General features: G+C 43.9%; 1 protein-coding gene across 5 annotated transcripts in view; it reads left to right on the forward strand.

The window, feature by feature from the left end:
* KMT2D (lysine methyltransferase 2D) overlaps positions 1–18,663 on the forward strand; it is a 247,640-nt gene that overhangs the window by 208,431 nt on the left and 20,546 nt on the right. For all 5 annotated transcript variants that reach the window (XM_073614049.1, XM_073614048.1, XM_073614051.1 and 2 more), the window contains 5 exons: positions 13,237–13,404; positions 14,580–14,736; positions 17,279–17,351; positions 17,464–17,639; positions 17,731–17,879. In XM_073614049.1, the coding sequence (XP_073470150.1) occupies positions 13,237–13,404; positions 14,580–14,736; positions 17,279–17,351; positions 17,464–17,639; positions 17,731–17,879 (723 nt within the window). The remainder of the gene's footprint in view (positions 1–13,236; positions 13,405–14,579; positions 14,737–17,278; positions 17,352–17,463; positions 17,640–17,730; positions 17,880–18,663) is intronic.

The following is an 18,663-nucleotide window of genomic DNA, read 5'->3' on the forward strand; positions in this document are numbered from 1 at the left end:
GAGTGAGTGTGCTATACCACTCCGGAACAGCTACTCTTGGCATGCCTAGGGTGTCGCAGAAAGCCGGTAACTCTGCCGGTGTGCGTAACTAAGCTGATCAGTTCCCAATGGTCGCCACCAGGCAAAAGGAGAATTTCCAGCGATATACAATGTGCCTGTCCCTTAAGGCATTGAGGAGGGGGCGGAGCTCTCTTCTATGCTGGAGTGTAATGACAGACAAGTCTTGATATATTTGTATTTGCGCACGTATTTTATCTGTCCCTGATTGCTTGCTTGGCGTAGAATGTCCTCCTTCTGGCTAAAGCTGACCAGGCAGCACACTGTCTCTCGGGGGGGTCAGCGTCGCACCCCTTTGCCCTAAGCGCCCTGTGGCATCTCTCCATTTCTATAGGCGCGTCTCCCCAGGAGAGTGTTGCAGATCTCCTAAATTGCTTGCTGTAACTGGGGACCTTCCACTGACTCAGGGATCCCCCTAAATCTTAAGTTATGCCTCCTCCCCCAGTTATCTAAGTCCTTCAGATGCCTGTGCATCTCTAGCAAAATCTGATCATGGGTGCTGGATACCTGTTGTACTTGCTGAATGGCCGCTCCGTGCGAAATGGCCGCTGCTTCCACGTGGTCCAGCCTGGAGGCCAATGCTCTGATCTCTGTTTTCAGTTCAGAAATCGCAGCAGAAAGAGTATTTTTTTTTTATATCAATAGCCACCAGCTGCAGGTCCGCTAAGCTGAGGAGCGGAGAAGGCTGAGCGCCATGGACCGGAGTTCCTGTGTGTCCCGTAGAATCTAGCGTGCCGCTCTGGGTGGTCTGAGGCCCAAGTGGGGGCCTGCAAAAGTTCAGGAATGGTCCGGCTCAGTTGTGTGCTCGGGTCCGCCTGTGAGCAGGAGGTTGGAGCACTTCTCCCGGCCATCTCTTCCCGCCTCATCAGAAGCCCTTCAGCTTATTAAAAGCTCTTTCTGAAGCCCTAGTCGCCCCCATTTTTATAATTTTTTGTTTTGTTTTTTTTTTCCACTTTTATAAAAACTGCAAAAAAACACTGTAAACTGAACATTGCAGATTAGGGTCTCTCAAAATGAGATGGCCATCACATCTTTCGATACCCTGTGTTAGTGTGCCTATGACTGTGTGGTGCTATACCCTACGCTAAAACACCACTAGTGTGTGTTAGCGTTTGAAACATTCACCAATGCAGAGACCAGGTTGGTCAGGACAGGAGGGACAATAAAAGCGTGTGTCACGCCTAAATCTGCGTTTGCTGCAAACACAACATCTTTTTTGGGGGTTTCGTTGGGTAGGGGTACCAGGGAGGACAAAAGGAAAATGCCTCTCGTGCAGCCGGCTCACTGCATTTGGATTGGGAAGTTGGGCAAGAGCACCGTCTGGAAACAGAAGAGCTCTGACGATCTCTTCCTGGAGTTTAAGGAAAGATCCAGTCCGTCCTGAAGCTCTGTATAGCACATGAGCATTCAGCAAAGCCAATTGAAATAAGTATATAGACACTTTTTTGTACCAGCGTCTGGCCTTGAACTGAAAATGAACTTAAATGATTTTAGCAAATGGCTGCAATATAGCAAAGAGTGAAAAATTTAAGGGGGTCTGAATACTTTCCGTCCCCACTGTATATCTCTCTCTCTATCTATCTATCTATCTATCTATCTATCTATCTATCTATCTATATATAATCTATATATAGATAGAGATGTGTATATGTGTGTGTGTATATATATATATATATATATATATATATATATATATATATATATATATATATATATATATATATATATATATATCTCTATTTATCTATAGATATATATAACATTTTATCAGAGACCCTAGAGAATAAAATGGCGATTGTTGCAATATTTTATGTCACACAGAATTTACACAGCGGTCTTTCATATGCAATTTTTTTTTTTTTTTGAGAAAATACACTTTACTGAATTAAGAAAAAAATTGTTTTTTTTTTTGTATAATGTGAAAGATGATACACCAAGTAAATAGATACCTACAGTGAGGGGAAAAAGTATTTGATCCCTTGCTGATTTTGTATGTTTGCCCACCGAGAAAGAAATTATCAGTTTGTAATATTTTAATGGTAGGTTTATTTTACCAGTGAGAGACAGAATAACAACGAAAATATACAGAAAAACGCATTTAAAAAAGTTATAAATTTGCATTTTAATGAGTAAAATAAATATTTTGATCCCCTATCAATCGGCAAGATTTCTGACTCCCAGATGTCTTCTATACAGGTAACGAGCTGAGATTAGGAGCACTCTCTTAAAGGGAGTACTCCTAATTTCAGCTTGTTACCTGTATAAGGCTGGGTTCACACTGGTGCGACACGACAGCCGTCCTACTTTGGATCCGACTTTGCCCTGCGACATGAAGCCGGCATGTGTCCGACTTTCAATGAACGGGGATCCGACTTGGATCCCCGCCAATGCCGGCACTGTGTTTGGTATGAATCTTTAGGGGGGAACTCCGCGCCAAATTTTAAATAAAAAACCGGCATGGGTTCCCCCTCCAGAGGCATACCAGGCCCTTGGGTCTGGTATGGACCTTGAGGGGAACCCCCTACGCCGAAAAAACGGCGTGGGGGGTCGCCCCCAATCCATACCAGACCCTTATCCGAGCACGCAGCCCGGCCGGACAGGAATGGGGGTGGGGACGAGCGAGCGCCCCCCCCCCTCCTGAACCGTACTAGGCCGCATGCCCTCAACATGGGGGGTGGTGCCTTGGGGGAGGGGGGCGCGCTGCGGCCCCCCCACCCCAAAGCACCTTGTCCCCATGTCGATGAGGACAAGGGCCTCTTCCCGACAACCCTGGCCGTTGGTTGTCGGGGTCTGCGGGCGGGGGGCTTATCGGAATCCGGGAGCCCCCTTTAATAAGGGAGCCCCCAGATCCCGGCCCCCCACCCTATGTGAATGAGTATGGGGTACAGCGTACCCCTACCCATTCACCTAGGAAAAAAGTGTCAATTTAAAAAAAAACACTACACAGATTTTTAAAGCATTTTATTAGACAGCTCCGGGGGTCTTCTTCCGACTTCGGGGGTCTCTCCGGTTCTTCTCCACGCTCTCCGGATCTTCTGCCGGGCTCCTCCGCTCTCTTCTGCTCTTTTGCCGCTCTTTTGCTAAAGCGGAGGAGCCCGGTCTTCAATCTTCTGCCTTCTGCCTTCTGCCTTCTGCCCTCTTCTCCTGATGTTGACACGACGCTCTCTGGGGCTAGAATGCTCTCTGTGCGCTCTGCTCTGACTTATATAGGCGGTGACCCCGCCCCCTTATGCCGTCACAGTCCCTGGGCATGCTGGGACTGTGACGTTTTAGGGGGCGTGATCATCACCCGATGACCACGCCCCCTTATGCCGTCATAGTCCCAGCATGCCCAGGGACTGTGACGGCATAAGGGGGCGGGGTCACCGCCTATATAAGTCAGAGCAGAGCGCACAGAGAGCATTCTAGCCCCAGAGAGCGTCGTGTCAACATCAGGAGAAGAGGGCAGAAGGCAGAAGATTGAAGACCGGGCTCCTCCGCTTTAGCAAAAGAGCGGCAAAAGAGCAGAAGAGAGCGGAGGAGCCCGGCAGAAGATCCGGAGAGCGTGGAGAAGAACCGGAGAGACCCCCGAAGTCGGAAGAAGACCCCCGGAGCTGTCTAATAAAATGCTTTAAAAATCTGTGTAGTGTTTTTTTTTTAAATTGACACTTTTTTCCTAGGTGAATGGGTAGGGGTACGCTGTACCCCATACTCATTCACATAGGGTGGGGGGCCGGGATCTGGGGGCTCCCTTATTAAAGGGGGCTCCCGGATTCCGATAAGCCCCCCGCCCGCAGACCCCGACAACCAACGGCCAGGGTTGTCGGGAAGAGGCCCTTGTCCTCATCAACATGGGGACAAGGTGCTTTGGGGTGGGGGGCCGCAGCGCGCCCCCTCCCCCAAAGCACCAACCCCCCATGTTGAGGGCATGCGGCCTGGTACGGCTCAGGAGGGGGGGGGGCGCTCGCTCGTCCCCACCCCCATTCCTGTCCGGCCGGGCTGCGTGCTCGGATAAGGGTCTGGTATGGATTGGGGGGGACCCCCACGCCGTTTTTATCGGCGTAGGGGGTTCCCCTCAAGGTCCATACCAGACCCAAGGGCCTGGTATGCTCTTGGAGGGGGAACCCATGCCGGTTTTTTATTTAAAATTTGGCGCGGAGTTCCCCCTCAAGAACATCTGAGCACAAGTCGCGTGCCAAAGTCGGATCATGCAAGACGGCAATCCGACTTTGATCCGACTTCAATGATAGTCAATAGACTGAAGTAGGATCAAAGTCGGACCAAAGTAGTACAGGGAGCATTTCTAAAGTCGGAACGACTTGTGTCGGACCAGTTAGGACGGCTCCCATAGGGAAACATTAAATTTCACACGTCATGCGACATGAGCTCCCAATGTCGGAGCGTTTGTCGGACCAGTGTGAACCCAGCCTAAAAGACACCTGTCCATAGAAGAAAATAAGAGTCCAGTCACTTCACCATGGCCAAGAGCAAAATAACTGTCCAAGAATGTCAGACAAGATTGGAGACCTACACAAGGCTGGGATGGGCTACAAGACCATCGCCAAGCAGCCTAGTGGGAGGGTTATAACGGTTGGTGCGATTATTCGCAAATGGAAGAGACACAAAATAATTGTCAATCTGTCTCATTGTGGCGCTCCACGCAAGATCTCACTTTGTGGTGTTTCAATGATCATGAGAACGGTGAGGAATCAGCCCAGAACTATACGGAAGAATCTTGTCCATGACCTCAATGCAGCTGGGACCATAGTCACCGAGTAAACAATTAGTAACACTACGCCGTGAAGGACTGAAATCCTGCAGCACCCGCAAGGTCCCCCTGCTCAAGAAAGCACATGTACAGAACCGTCTGAAGTTTGTTAATGAGCATCTGAATGATTCAGAGAACTGGGTGAAAGCTTCTTGGCCTCAACCCTCCTTCTCCTCCCTGTTTGGAGGAGAAGGAATGCTGCTTATGACCCCAAGAACACCGTTCTTTCTGTCAAACATGGAGGTGGAAACATTATGCTTTGGAGATGTTTTTCTGCTAAGGGGACTGGACAACTTCACCCCATCAAAGGGACGATGGCTGGGGCCATGTATCGTCAAATCTTGGGTGAGAACCTCCTTCCCTCAACCAGGGCATTGAAAATGGATCGTGGATGGGTATTCCAGCATGACAATGGCCCAAAACACATGGCCAAGGCAATAAAGGAGTGGCTCAAGAGGAAGCACATTAAGGTCCTGGAGAAGCCTAGCCAGTCTCCAGACCTTAATCCCATAGAAAATATGTGGAGGAAGCTGAAGGTTTGAGTTGCCAAACATCAGCCTCGAAACCTTAATGACTTGGAGAGGATCTGCAAAATTTCTCCTCAGATGTGTGCAAACCCGGTAGCCTACAAAAAAGTCTGACCTCTGTAATTGCCAACAAGAGTTTTGCCACTAAGTCATGTTTTGCGAAGGGGTCAAATACTAATTTCACTCATTAAAATGCAAATCAATTTGTAACTTTTTTAAAATGCGCTTTTCTGGATTTCATTATTGTTCTGTCTCTCACTGTTAAAATAAACCTACCATTAAAATTATAGCCTGATCATTTTTGTCAGTGGGCAAACGTACAAAATCAGCAGGGGATCAAATACTTTTTTCTCACTGTAACATGTCATGCTTTAACCAGTTCTGGATTAGCCGCCGCAGTTACACTGCAGCAGGTTGGCTCGGCTGGGCGAATCGTTGTAGCTGTACGTCAGATATGCGGCCGCCTAGGATCGGATTAGCTTCAGAACCGATCAGTCTCCAGGCCCAGGCCAATGATTTCTGGCATGGACCTGGTGATCGGTTCTGGCGAATGAAATCTTCCCCTGCCTGTGTAAGTGTAAACACAGGCAGGGGAAGTGAAGCCATCTCCCCTCGTGGAACTGTTTTCCGTTCCAGAGAGAGGAGAGAAGACATCTCAGAGTAAGTTGCACCAACGCTACACTGACACAGTATACATAGGCACACTTGTCGCCCTCTGATCGACCCCCCCCCCAGTTAACCCCTTCACTCCCTGTTACTGTGTCACCCAGTGTAGTGTTCATATTTTTTTTTTTTTTATCACTGTACTGGTGTCATTTATGAGAATACTCAATGTTGGGGTACATAGTGGTGGGCCCAGATAGGGCTAGAAACCCCCCTAATAAAGGTTTAACCCCTTGTCACCAGTGATCACCGTATTAGTGTCACAGGTGACGCTGGTTAGCTAGTTATTTTCTTATAGCGTCGCATATTACCTAAATAAAGGTATAACCCCCTGATCACCCGGCGGGTGATATTGGTTAGGTTTTAGCGTCCGTTGGGCCCCATTCACACCTGAGCGTAGCGCTTTTGAGCTTTTTTCCGGCGTTTTGTCACGTGTATTTGCTCGTTTCCATGCAGCGTTTTCCGGCATTTTTGAGCTTTGACGTTTTTTTTAATAGGAAAAATTATCGTCTGTTACGTCATTTGTTGCTATGTTTTTAGATTTTGTCATCTGCCCAATTCGAGCGATAAAAAAGGGTCCAGAACTTGTTTGAGCTTCAGGCAACTTGGAGTGGAGATGTGAACCATCTCCATAGAGAATAATGGATTTTTTTCCCCTCAAGTGTTTTGTAGCTTCAGGCTTCGAGCTACAAAACATTCACGTGTGAATGGGGCATTAGGGTCTGCGTCGCCCCAGGCAGCGTCAGATCAGTGCCAGTAGCGCCAACACCCATGCACGCATCATACACCTCCCTTAGTAGTAGTATAGTGTCTGAACGGATCAATATCTGATCAGATCAGATCTATACTAGCGTTCCAAGTAGTTTAGAGTTCCCAAAAACGCAGCGTTAGTGGGATCAGCCCAGATACCTGCTAGCACCTGCATTTAGCCCCTTCAGCCCACCCAAGTGCAGTATCAATCGATCACTGTCTCTTACAAAACACTGAACACATAACTGCAGCATTTGCAGAGTCAGGCCTGATCCCTGCGAACGCTAATGCCGCGTACACACGAACGGACTTTTCGTCATCAAAGGTCCGATGCAACGAATCCGTCAGACAATTCAATCGTGTGTGGGCTTCACTGGACCTTTTCTGTCTAAAAATCTGACGGACCTTAGAAATAGAACAAGTTTCAAATCTTTCCGACGGACTCGATTCCTATCGAAAAATCCGTCCGTCTGTATGCTAGTCCGACGGACCAAAAACGACGCAAGGGCAATTGGCTACTGGCTATGAACTTCCTTATTCTAGTCTGGTCATACGTTATCACGTTCAAAACGATCAGACTTTGGTGTGATCGTGTGTAGGCAAGCCCGTTTCGTTGGAACTCCGTTGAAAATTCCTTCGAAGTTCAGTCCGAAGAGAAGTCCGCTCATGTGTACGCCGCATAACAGTTTTTTTGGTAGCGTTTGATGCAGTCGCTGACAGTCTGGTGCTCCTTTTTTTGCTTTTAGCCTCACTAGTGCTTCCTTCATTCACTGGCCAACCCAGAATTCAGGTGGTAACAGTTTTTTACGTCACTTGATTTTTATTCGCTGTTTTTCACTTAAGATCTCTATAGATCTATTGTGGACCAAAGCAATTTGTATGCTGGTCAGTTCATCGCCGCTAATCCCCAGTTGACCCTTGCCAGAGATTGGAAACCTATTACGGTTTCCGAATTTAAGACCTTCCTGGGCCTATCCCTCCTCATGGGCATAACTAAAAAGAGTGAGTTGCGGTCATATTGGCCCACTGACCTAATTCGACCATATGCCCGTGTTCTCTGCCTCCATGACCAGGATACGATAGAAGAAGATCTTGCTGTTCATGCATTTGAATGACAATGCACTCTGTCATCCTCGGTGACCCTGGATACGATCGGCTCCACAAAATTCGGCCCCTCATAAACCACTTCAACCAGCAGTTTGCAGCCTTGTTTGCTACTGATCAAGTTGTCTGCTTTGATGAGTCCCTGATTAAGTTTTCTGGCTGCTTGTCTATCAAACAGTATCTTCCCAGCAAGCATGCCAGATATGGGGTCAAGATGTACAAGCTCTGTGATAGGGCAACAGGCTATACATATAGTTGTATGGTTTACGAGGGAAGAGCTAGTCACGTGGAGCCAGAGAACTGCCCAGACTACATAGGGAGCGCTGGTTTTGTGGGACATGTCACCCTTATTCGGAAAGGGGTACCACTTGTACGTGGACAATTATTACATAAGCGTGCTACTTTTTTAGTCACCTTTTTGATTGTGGAATTGGCGCATGTGGCACCGTGCGATATAATCGCCGGGCTTCCCCCAACGACTTGTAGAGTCCCGACTTAGACGGGTGGGAGAGATCCTGCTTGAAATGTAATAATATATTAGCAGTGAAGTGGAGGGATTCACGGAATGTTTCCATTCTGTCCTCCCTTCACGCAGATACGACAGTCTAAATTCCTACGGCAACTGGTGTTGTGAAGAAACCCCTCTGTGTCCAGGAATACAACCTTAACATGGGAGGGGTGGACCTCAACGACCAGTTGTTGGCACCGTACCTAATTGCCCGTAAGGCCAGACGCTGGTATAAAAACGTGTCTGCATATTTATTCCAATTGGTTCTGCTGAATGCTTTTGTGCTATACAAAGCTTCTGGACGAACCGGATCCTTCCTATAATTCCAGGAAGAGATCGTCACAGCCCATCTGTTTCCAGACGGTGCTATGGCCCACCTTCCCAACGCAAATGCAGTGATCCGGCTGCTTCAGAGGCATTTTCCGTATGTCCTCCCTGGTACCCCTACCCACAGAACACCCCAAAGAAGATGTCATATCTGCAGAATACGCTGATTTAGGCGTGACACACGCTTTTATTGTTCCTCCTGTCCTGACCAACCTGGTCTCTGCATCAGTGACTGTTTCCAATGCTACCACACACTAGTGGAGTATTAGCGTAGGGTACAGTAATACACAGTCCTAGGGCACACTTAAACAGGGTCTTGCAAAATTTTGGGAGACCCTAATCTGGAACGTTTACAATTCATATAAAAGTGCAAAAAAATATAAAAATAAAAAAATAAAGGAAAAATAGTTGTGGTTTTATTTTTCTTCTCTGTATTGTTCTCTCTTATGTTCGCTCTCTATTGTCCGCTCTATTCTCTCTATTGTTCCTGTATTTTAGAACTGTAATGTTTTATTTTTACTATGTTTTATTGTATTTGCTTTGCAGGTATGGGATGTCTTACTATACTTAATGTTATTTTGTTTTATTGTTAACCATCGTTTGCTTAGCATGTACGCCATTCAGCTGCAGCACAGGTTTATTTATTCTGACAGCAACAGCGTTTGCTCCCACGATACGTAAAGCCGTGACTCCAGCGCTGTAGAAGGTGATTTCACCACCACAGTTGGAAAAAAAAGAGCATATATGCCGAAGCGGGGGGTGGAGGAGCGATTTGCTCCTAACAGGGGCGGATTGCCCCCATGCTTCGGCATATATTTTTTAGGCACAGATTGCGTTACAATAAAACATGGTAAAAATAAAACATTTTCGTATCGTGAGAGCAAACGCTGTTGCTGTCAAGATAGATAAATCCAGTGCTGGAGCTGAATGGTGTACCTGAAAAGCAAACAATGGTAACGATAAAACATTAACTCAATGCAACGCAATCTGTGCCTAAAAAATATGCCGAAGCATGGGGGCAATCCACCCCTAATGTTAGGAGCAAATCGCTCCTCCACCCCTGCCCCCATGCTTCGACATATATGCTCCTTTTTTTTTTTTTTTTTTTAACTGTGGTGGTGAAAACACCTCTTACAGCGCTAGAGTCACAGCTTTACGTATCATGGGAGCAAACGCTGTTGCTGTCAGAATAAACCCATGCTGCAGATGAATGGCGTACATGCTAAGCAAATGATGGTTAACAATAAAACAAAGTAACATTACAGTATAACAGTAAGACATATACCATACCTGCAAAGCAAATACAATAAAATAATAGTAATAATAGAACATTTTTTATTTGCTTTGCAGGTATGGTATGTCTTACTGTTATAATGTAATGTTACTTTGTTTTATTGTTAACCATCATTTGCTTAGCATGTACACCACTCAGCTGCAGCACTGATTTATTTATCTTGACAGCAGCAGCGTTTGCTCTCACGATACGTAAATCAGCGACTCCAGTGCTGTAGTTTAAAAAATGTGCATGTATGCCCATCATTAGAAGTGGGTGGATGAAGGGCGGTATTCTAATAGTGGGCATACCCACCGATTATTCTCTTTTTTTTTTTTCGTTCAGCCCACAGGCTGCATGAAAAAACATTACAATATTTGCCCAACAGGACCAGCAACGTACTGGTATGCTGGACTTTGAGTGCTTATACCTGTATGCTGGACTTTGAGTGCTTATACCTGAGTGACGCCTGCAGATTTAGGTATCATCTTGGTATCATTCTTTTCAGTAGGCTTTCATGTAAAAGCAATCCTAGCAGCTAATTAGCCTCTAGACTGCTTTAACACGCAGTGGGAGGGACACCCCCCCCCCCCCACCGTCTTCCATGGTTTTCTCGGGCTCTCCTGTCCCAACAGGGAACCTGAGAATGCAGCCGGTGGTTCCGCCAGCTAACCATAGAGTTGATCGGAGACCAGAATGGCTCCAATCGTCTCTATGGCCTAAGAAACCGGAAGCTACAAGCATTTTATGACTGATTAAAAAAAAAAGCAAACACCCTTGTCTCACCCTTGCTCACGCGCAAAGGCGAATGCAAGCGTCGGTCTGGTGTCATATGTAAACCGCAATTGCACCATGCATGTGAGGTATCACCGTGAAGGTCAGATCGAGGGCATTAATTTTAGCAGTAGATCTCTTCTAAGATCCTTTTACAGGTTACCACTTTAGATTTACAAAGGCTTTTAAAAATGTTTATAGTTTGTCGCCGCTGCACGTTTGTGCGCAATTTTAAAGCATGTCGTGTTTGGTATCCATGTACTCGGCATAAGATCATCTTTTTTATCTCCTCAAACATTTGGGCAATATAGTGTGTTTTAGTGCATTAAAATATAAAAGGTGTCTTTTTCCAAAAAAATTGTGTTTGAAAAATCGCAAATCCTGTGTGTAAAAAATTTGCAACACCCACCATTTTAATCTGTAGGGTCTTTCCTTTAAAAAAAATTATATATAATGTTTGGAGGTTCAAAGTAATTTTCTAGCAAAAAAATAAATAAATATTTTTACATGTAAACAAAGTGTCAGGGCTGATGTGTGACATAAGCTTCTAATGTTGTGCTTAAAATTCCAGTACAGTTCAACCCCCCCCCCCCCCCCCCCCCCAAGAGAGAACAATAGAGAGAAGAAAAATAAAACCACAACTATTTTTCCCTTTTGGCGCTTGCTCACCATATTAGGCCATCTTTGTTAACCTATGGATTAAAGATAACCTAGAGAGGCAGTTTCCCAACATCATTGCTACCCCATATTCCATGGTGCATTTCATGTTTACGTTGGATGTGGCCCTTTGCATCCCTATTTGGGCCCAATATGTTTCTCCTGCTTTGTAATCTTTGGGAAAAGAGCACTGCATAGTTAACTAAAAAAAAAAAAAAAAAAAAAACCTTCCTGAGTTCCATTATGGTTTATCATTTTATATATATACCATATACCATTTTATATATTAACCAAGCCACAGTTCTGGCATTTCATTTAGAACCCTGTAAAACCTGAGTGATCTTATACACGCTTTTTCTATCTCAACGCCTTGCACTCCTTGTGCAACTTTCTACCACACCAGACTCTGTCTGCTCATCCAATGTGTCTCCTACAGGACCTCATGACCATCCTGAGCTAACTTTGTAAATAGAGGAGTTCTTCTGTGGGACTCTCACCAGATGCAGTGCTTCTTTTCTGTCCTCAACAGTGGTAACCTTCCTTAAACTCCAAGATGCTTTCTGTTTTCCCTTGAATCCTCCTTTATTTTCCTGCCCTGAGGGAGGCAGATTCTCATGTCTCCATGAGAATCTGCCCCCCCATTTTTTCTTTTTATCCCCTCTCACTGAACTATCCTCCCCTTGAAAGGATAACCCAGGTGTATTCTGAAGTACAGTACAGGACACAGGTACCTTCCCTCTCTTCTCTGTGATCTTTTATTGCTTGCTAACAAAACTGGAGCTTAACTTGGATGTAAACTCGATTCATGAAATTTGAGCTGTGCACATATATCTGCAGTGTTTTCTTATCTCTCTTCAAAGCCCTAAGTCTCGTGGCTTTCTCCTGCTCCTTCCTCTGTTATCGACCTGATAACTTCTGACAAGTTCTCTATCAACTGTGCTAAAACCAGCCTGCAATTTGTGTTGTGGGTGGTTGCTATAAATAGATTAGCAGAGAGCTGAACCATTCAGGAATCAGCTCTGCGAGTGTCTGTCTGTCTGTCTCTGCCTATGTGGAGTGGGGTGTGTGCCCAGACTTCACTTCCAGTGCTGAACAGGAAGAAAAAATCTGTAACCTGATCTACACTTTCTAAAGAATATAGCTGAAGGCAGTAAATATACATGGAAAAAATTGTGTAGGGAGATTTGTTTCACCCCTGTTTATCATCTGAGGCTGTTCACTTCACTGGGTATATGTGAGGGTTTACATCCACTTTAATTGAGTTTGTGTGGATACATGAGGACACTAGGGGTGGACCCAGCAAAGCTTTTGCCAGTGTCCAATCACCTGAAGGTAGTGGGATATAACCCATGGTCTAAATAGTGTCCTGTACTATAGTAAAATATACCTACTTTACAGGTATGTCAAAGTTCTTTTGCTTATTCTCACCATAAAATCTTTTTCTTGGAGGCCATTGGGGCAACAGGTCCCATATTTGAGATCATACTCTTGGTCCTGCTTTGCTACAAAACTGAGGCATGCTGGTAGTAGGAAGGTTTTTTTTTCTGTTAATTCTATCTAAAGGAGGGAAAGAATCACCCAAAGTTGAAAGAATTCTTGTGTGCCTTAATGGACTCCAAAGGAAATTTACGCATACAAAAATCTCATTGCATTGGTAGTTTGTATTGTCATTCGGAAGCAAAATAAAGCTTTCAGATTAACAGAAATGTTTTTCTGCAAGCCATTACCTTCTCTGCTAGGAATGCATTTTAAAATTCCGTTTTTTTTTTTTTAACTTGAATGTTGCTTTTACTGGAAAATGACACCTTTAAAAGATATAAGAACTAAACTTAAATACATTGTTTTGCAGGAGCTGTCTCTATTGCCACTGGTGGAACCTTCAATCACAGCAAACTTCAGCCTGTTTGCACCATTTGGGAGCAGTAGTCCAGTTGATGGCAAAAGTCCACTGAAAGGCACTTTTGGTAGTGGAGCTCTGGATAGCATTCCAGACTACTACACTCAATTGCTTAGCAAGGTACCTTTTGATTATCAGAGAAATGAAGGGATATTCAGCGCTGACACATAAAAATAAAGTCAAATAAATGTGAAATGTGTGCTGGCACTCAAGGTCAACTCAAATAATACCTCAAATAAACATACAAATGAAAATAGCGCAGCGCAATTCTGAATGACCAAAATGATTCCTAAATAAATTTGATGAAATGAATGAATACAAAGGTCCAGGTAAGTGCATGTGAGGACAGCACAAATCTAAATTCTGTACGGTGCAATGAACAGTATAATGATGCATCCAGTTATAGTGATCCCTCCACCACAGGTAAAGCTGGCCTCTTACTTCATGGATTTGACTTGAAACAGGTCACAAAGCAATGAAGTCCCGCCAATGGATGTAACGCGTACGGGGGTCAGGAGTCATGTGTGATGTCACCCACGGCCATCTTGATGGTTTGTTTACATGCCTGTACGCCGGAACTCTGTTCTGAGTGCGGCTACATCCATGGGCGGGACTTCATCAGTGTGGGGCAGGTTCTGAATGCGGCTTAATGTGAGTGTATCTACTTATTTTTACTTTTTAGCAATAAAAGTTAGAGAGAGAACACTAGATCCTTCTCCCTCTGTTTTTTATATGTTATGGAGCATCTAAAGTTTTACCATGGTGTGGATTTGAAGACGCTATCCAGGGGATATTTTACCTGGTGATTTGCTTACTGCTTTGTGACCTGTTTCAAGTCGAATTCATGAAGTAAGAGGCCAGCTTTACCTGTGGTGGAGGGATCACTATCACTGGATGCATCGTTATACTGTTCTTTGCACCGTACAGAATTTAGTTGTGCTTTCCTCATATGCACTTACCTGGACGTTTGTATTTATTCAGTTCATCAATTTTATCTAGGAATTGTTTTGGTTATTCAGAATTGCGCTGCACTATTTTCATTTGTACCTTTTGATTATGCCTAGGGCAGTGATGGCGAACCTTGGCACCCCAGATGTTTTGGAACTACATTTCCCATGATGCTCAACTACACTGCAGAGTGCATGAGCATCATGGGAAATGTAGTTCCAAAACATCTGGGGTGCCAAGGTTCGCCATCACTGGCCTAGGGAGATGTCTCCTGAATTAACAGAATCATTTATTCTAGATTTTAGTAAATAGTTATTACATTTTTACTTTTTTGTTTCCCTCTTAAGAATAACCTCAGCAATCCCCCTACACCACCTTCATCGCTGCCCCCAACGCCACCTCCATCTGTGCAGCAGAAAATGGTGAATGGCGTAACAGCAGCTGAAGAACTAACGGAGACAAAGAAGGAACCTGAAAGCAGTGCAGAATCAGAGGTTAAAAAAGGTGTGATAATTTTTTGTGCCTGAGGCAGGCCATACCTTTAATCAATTTTATTGGCCATACATTAATCAATTTTTTTTCCTTTAGCCATGGGTTGAAGGAAAAATAATCGCTCAATTTCCCCATGAACACATTCAGTGTTGGATGGGGGCATCCCTCTCATGGAGCTAATGTTTTCTGATGATGACAAATATCCAACAGGCTGGTTGTACTTCGATCAATTTCAACACAACCAGCCTGCCCTTACATTTTATCAAAGTTCAGCTGGTTCCTGCTGAACCGGCCGAACTTCAATTCATCTATGGCCAACTTGTGTTGTATGTTAGAAGGGGGGTTCAAATATTGCTGACAAAAGCGCTTTTCTTGGCATTGTTGAAACCCGCACAGGAAAATGTCAGCTCTCTGCAACCTCTGAGTGAAATACGATGTTCTAAGTGCATACTTCTGTTATTTATAAGAAATTGTGTTTTCAATACCATGACTTTTTCAACATTTGAACAGGCAATCATTTTACATCTTGATTCAAATAGTGCCTACTAAAAGTGATATACTTGAACAAATGGCACATAAAATATATATGGTGTATTAATTTTTATGATCAAATTAACAAAAATGTGTTTATTTGTCATTTGGAAAAAGCACACCACTTCACATCCATGAAATTAGAATTCAGCATTCCAAAATTAATGTACACACAGCACCCCATATTGACAGAAAAACAAAGAATTGTTGACATTTTTGCAGATTTATTAAAAAAAGAAAAACTGAAATATGACATGGTCCTAAGTATTCAGACCCTTTGCTGTGACACTCATATATTTAACTCAGGTGCTGTCCATTTCTTCTGATCATCCTTGAGATGGTTCTACACCTTCATTTGAGTCCAGCTGTGTTTGATTATACTGATTGGACTTGATTAGGAAAACCACACACCTGTCTATATAAGACTTTACAGCTCACAGTGCATGTCCGAGCAAATGGGAATCATGAGGTCAAAGGAACTGCCTGAATAGCTCAGAGACAGAATTGTGGCAAGGCACAGATCTGGCCAAGGTTACAAAAAAATTTCTGCTGCACTTAAGGTTCCTAAGAGCATATGGCCTCCATAATCCTTAAATGGAAGACGTTTGGGACAACCAGAACCCTTCCTAGAGCTGGCCGTCCAGCCAAACTGAGCTATCGGGGGAGAAGAGCCTTGGTGAGAGAGGTAAAGAAGAACCCAAAGATCACTGTGGCTGAGCTCCAGAGATGCAGTCGGGAGATGGGAGAAAGTTCTAGAAAGTCAACCATCACTGCAGCCCTCCACCAGTCGGGGCTTTATGGCAGAGTGGCCCGACTGAAGCCTCTCCTCAGTGCAAGACACATGAAAGCCTGCATGGAGTTTGATAAAAAAAAAAAAACACCTGAAGGACTCCAAGATGGTGAGAAATAAGGTCTGATGAGACTAAGATAGAACTTTTTGGCCTTAATTCTAAATGGTATGTGTGGAGAAAACCAGGCACTGCTCAGCACCTGTCCAATACAGTCCCAACAGTGAAGCATGGTGGTGGCAGCATCATGCTGTGAGGGTGTTTTTCAGCTGCAGGGACAGGACGACTGGTTGCAGTTGAGGGAAAGATGAATGCGGCCAAGTACAGGGATATCCTGGACGAAAACCTTCTCCAGAGTGCTCAAGACCTCAGACTGGGCCGAAGGTTTACCTTCCAACAAGACAATGACCCTAAGTACACAGCCAAAATAATGGAGTGGCTTCACAACAACTCCGTGACTGTTCTTGAATGGCCCAGCTGGAGCCCTGACTTAAACCCAATTGAGCATCTCTGGAGAGACCTAAAAATGGCTGTCCACCAACGTTTACCATCCAACCTGAAAGAACTGGAGAAGATCTGCAAGGAGGAATGGCAGATCCCCCAATCCAGGTGTGAAAAACTTGTTGCATCTTTCCCAAAAAGACTCATGGCTGTATTAGATCAAAAGTGTGCTTCTACTAAATACTGAGCAAAGGGTATGAATACTTAGGACCATGTGATATTTCAGTTTTTCTTTTTTAATAAATCTGCAAAAATGTCAACAATTCTGTGTTTTTCTGTCAATATGGGGTTCTGTATGTAGATTAATGAGGGAAAAAAATGAACTTAAATGATTTTAGCAAATGGCTGCAATATAACAGAGTGAAAAATTTAAGGGGGTCTGAACACTTTCCATCCCCACTGTAAGTTATTGACTTGTGTGCACTTATACAAAATGCCTACAAGGTGTCATTTTTTGCTCAAGGGGCAATATCCGATTTTGATGCCAATGTTGTACTTTTTCCACATTACATCTATTGATATTTTAGTTAAATGATTGAAAAGGCTATTTTGTTTTTCATCAAGTATATCACCTTTATCTGTAAATCTAACATTTACCTGTTCAAGTATGTTAAATGATTTTTTACATAACTGCATTTTTAAATTTGCAGTGCATATACATTGTCAGCACCCTATGAGTTTCTGGACAAGCTTGTAATCGTGCAAGCACCCTCATGTTTCTTCCTTTCTTCCAGGTTCAGATGAGCGCAACTTGGACCTTTTGGCTGCCCTTCCCACTCCCCCACACAACCAGAGTGAAGATGTCAGGTGAGACACTGTTAGATCTAAAAGGATTTCCTGCATTTATTAGTGAATAAATCGTGATGTATAGAATCTTTTGTAAGAATAGTATGTTCTAGTGTGTGGTTTGTTTCCTTAGGATGGAAAGTGATGAAGAAAGTGATTCTCCTGACAGCATTGTGCCAGCTTCCTCCCCTGAAAGTATTCTTGGAGAGGACACACAACGGTTCCCTTCATTGTGTGATGTGAAAGAGGAGGAGGAAGAACGTGCTTTATCTCCGGTGATACCACTTATTCCACGTTGTGCCATACCAGGTCAGTTCCTGAATGGTTTGTTCTTTTGATTTGTAGTTTGCAGTACTTGTATATCTGTTCTGCTAATAATTCGAATGTCTTTGTGATGCAGTGTTTCCAGATGTGAAAGAAGCTTTGTCTGCGCCACCAGAGTGCTCCGATAAAATATTGTTGAATTCTGCTGGAGGAGCCATATCGTGGGATAAGGGCAAAAGTAGTGAGGTCTCAGTTATGCTGACAGTATCTGCAGCAGCGGCAAAGGTAGATGAACCTGGTTAAACAGATGTTACCTTACTAGTTTATCAATATATAGTTTTAAGGAAATCTATGGCAATGTTTCTCACCTTTTTTTTTTTTTTTTTTTTTTTTTTTTTAGTTAAGGTACCCTTTAAAATTATGCACAATCTTGAGACACCCCATTCTAAAATGTAAAAAACTAATATTCACACATGTAGGACACCCAATGTAATTTATTCTTCCAAAGAAAACACACCTTTGTACACTGGTACTGACTAGTATTCCTCTTCCTCACTTAGCTAATGTGACCCCAGAGGCAGGGGAGGGGCAAACAAGGATTTTGTGCAGGTGCCCGACATCCTCCTAATCAACAGGTGTCATTGGTTGATGCCGGAGAATAGAAAGTTGTAATGGTGCACGATGAAAACCTGTGGCTTTGTGTAACTAAAAAACAGGCTTGATCCACCCTCTGGTTTATATACAATTTTTGAAAAATTGAAGGCACCCTGGTTGAAAAAGGCTGATCTATTGGCATGTAATAGTGGTTTCATTTACATTTTGATACAGACAGAACGCACACACATGCATGTTTTCCAGGCAATCCTTTATCTGCTACAAAGCGTATTAAATTAAAAAAAATAAAGCCAGTTCAGAGCATAAAGTGGTTGTAAAGTCTAAATAATTTTAACCTTTTTTTTTTTTTTTAATCTGATTTTCTCTTATTGAATTGTTAAAAGCATTAAACGCAGAACACATACACAACTCTTGCACACAACAATCTAGTTGCAGTGTGGCGATAAGCGACGGA

This window comes from Aquarana catesbeiana, linkage group LG02 (genome assembly GCF_042186555.1).
Source record: "Aquarana catesbeiana isolate 2022-GZ linkage group LG02, ASM4218655v1, whole genome shotgun sequence".
Classification (NCBI taxonomy): domain Eukaryota; kingdom Metazoa; phylum Chordata; class Amphibia; order Anura; family Ranidae; genus Aquarana; species Aquarana catesbeiana.